Below are 1058 nucleotides of genomic sequence, written 5' to 3'. Positions count from 1 at the left end.
TAGGAAAGATAAGAATAGTGATTGGAAATTTGAAAAGAGAGTTGCAAATATTTTAATTTTATTTTTTCTACAATTACCTAGCATATGTAAACTGATCACTTTCCTCGGAGAAATGTATGGACTGTAAGAGGTTAGCCGTCGACGGATTTCTCTTCGTCAAACTCTGTAATTGCTATTGTTCTATGGCACCCACTGGTTTTGCGGGTGGTTCATTATCGCTGACGAACCCCGGACTCGCGTGCTACCTGATAATACTGGCGTGCTGCTAACTAGCTTCCATAAAGGTTGATCTGTCCGTCTTCGGTTAGATAACTCACCATTTGGTGATATGTAGAGGGAATAACCTTCATGCCATGTAGCCATGTGCGCCCCATGATGGCATTGAATGAGGACAAGTCTTCAACCATAAAAAATTGTACGTTCAGGATAATTGGCCCGGCTTGGACGGGCAACATGACATCACCCAGAGATGTGGTAGAAGCTCTGTTAAATCCTGATAGTATTCGCCTAGGATTTTCCAGAGTTGATGATGGGAACCCCATCTGTTTAAATGTGAACATTTGTAACAGGTCAGCTGAACTGCCTGGATCAACTAAAATCTGTCTTACATCAAAATCATTGATCCCTAGTGTTAGAATGAGGGCGTTTTGATGTGGCTGTAACACCCGATTGGGGTCTATTGGGGGCAAGGTGATTACCCCATCTATTGGGCGCATGCCTCCATTAGCTAATCCAAGTTGGATGGAACTAACCCGTTCTCGTACGAAGTCGGCTCGAAATAACCTTAACTTCTTTCATTTAGAGTTGTATTCCTTATCAATGGGTCCCCTATGAATGTAGTTGATTATGGCTCTAGGAGCCGCTGAAGTTGTGGAGGGTAGTGGTGGCCAAATTCTGGGCTACCTCTCCACATTTTTCTTCTGAGCGGACGTACTATTTCAGATGTCCGACTCTTATTAATTTTTCCACCAAGTAGTGGAGGCTTCTACATTGTTTCGTGGTATGACCATGTTCTTTGTGATAGACACACTTTCTATTCCGGTCCCTCTTAGTTGGAT

General features: G+C 43.1%; 1 protein-coding gene across 1 annotated transcript; it reads right to left on the bottom strand.

The window, feature by feature from the left end:
- Positions 1 to 269: 269 nt before the first annotated feature.
- LOC117931912 lies at positions 270 to 716 on the bottom strand. The gene has a single exon (XM_034852985.1). The coding sequence runs from the start codon at positions 714 to 716 to the stop codon at positions 270 to 272; it is 447 nt and encodes a 148-aa protein (XP_034708876.1).
- Between the last annotated feature and the right edge of the window lie 342 nt (positions 717 to 1058).

This window comes from Vitis riparia, chromosome 15 (genome assembly GCF_004353265.1).
Source record: "Vitis riparia cultivar Riparia Gloire de Montpellier isolate 1030 chromosome 15, EGFV_Vit.rip_1.0, whole genome shotgun sequence".
Classification (NCBI taxonomy): domain Eukaryota; kingdom Viridiplantae; phylum Streptophyta; class Magnoliopsida; order Vitales; family Vitaceae; genus Vitis; species Vitis riparia.
This window is presented reverse-complemented; position numbering and strand designations above follow the sequence as displayed.

Coding starts and splice junctions, on each gene's coding strand:
- LOC117931912 (XM_034852985.1), bottom strand. CDS start 716: ATGCGCCCAATAGATGGGGTAATCACCTTGCCCCCAATAGACCCCAAT.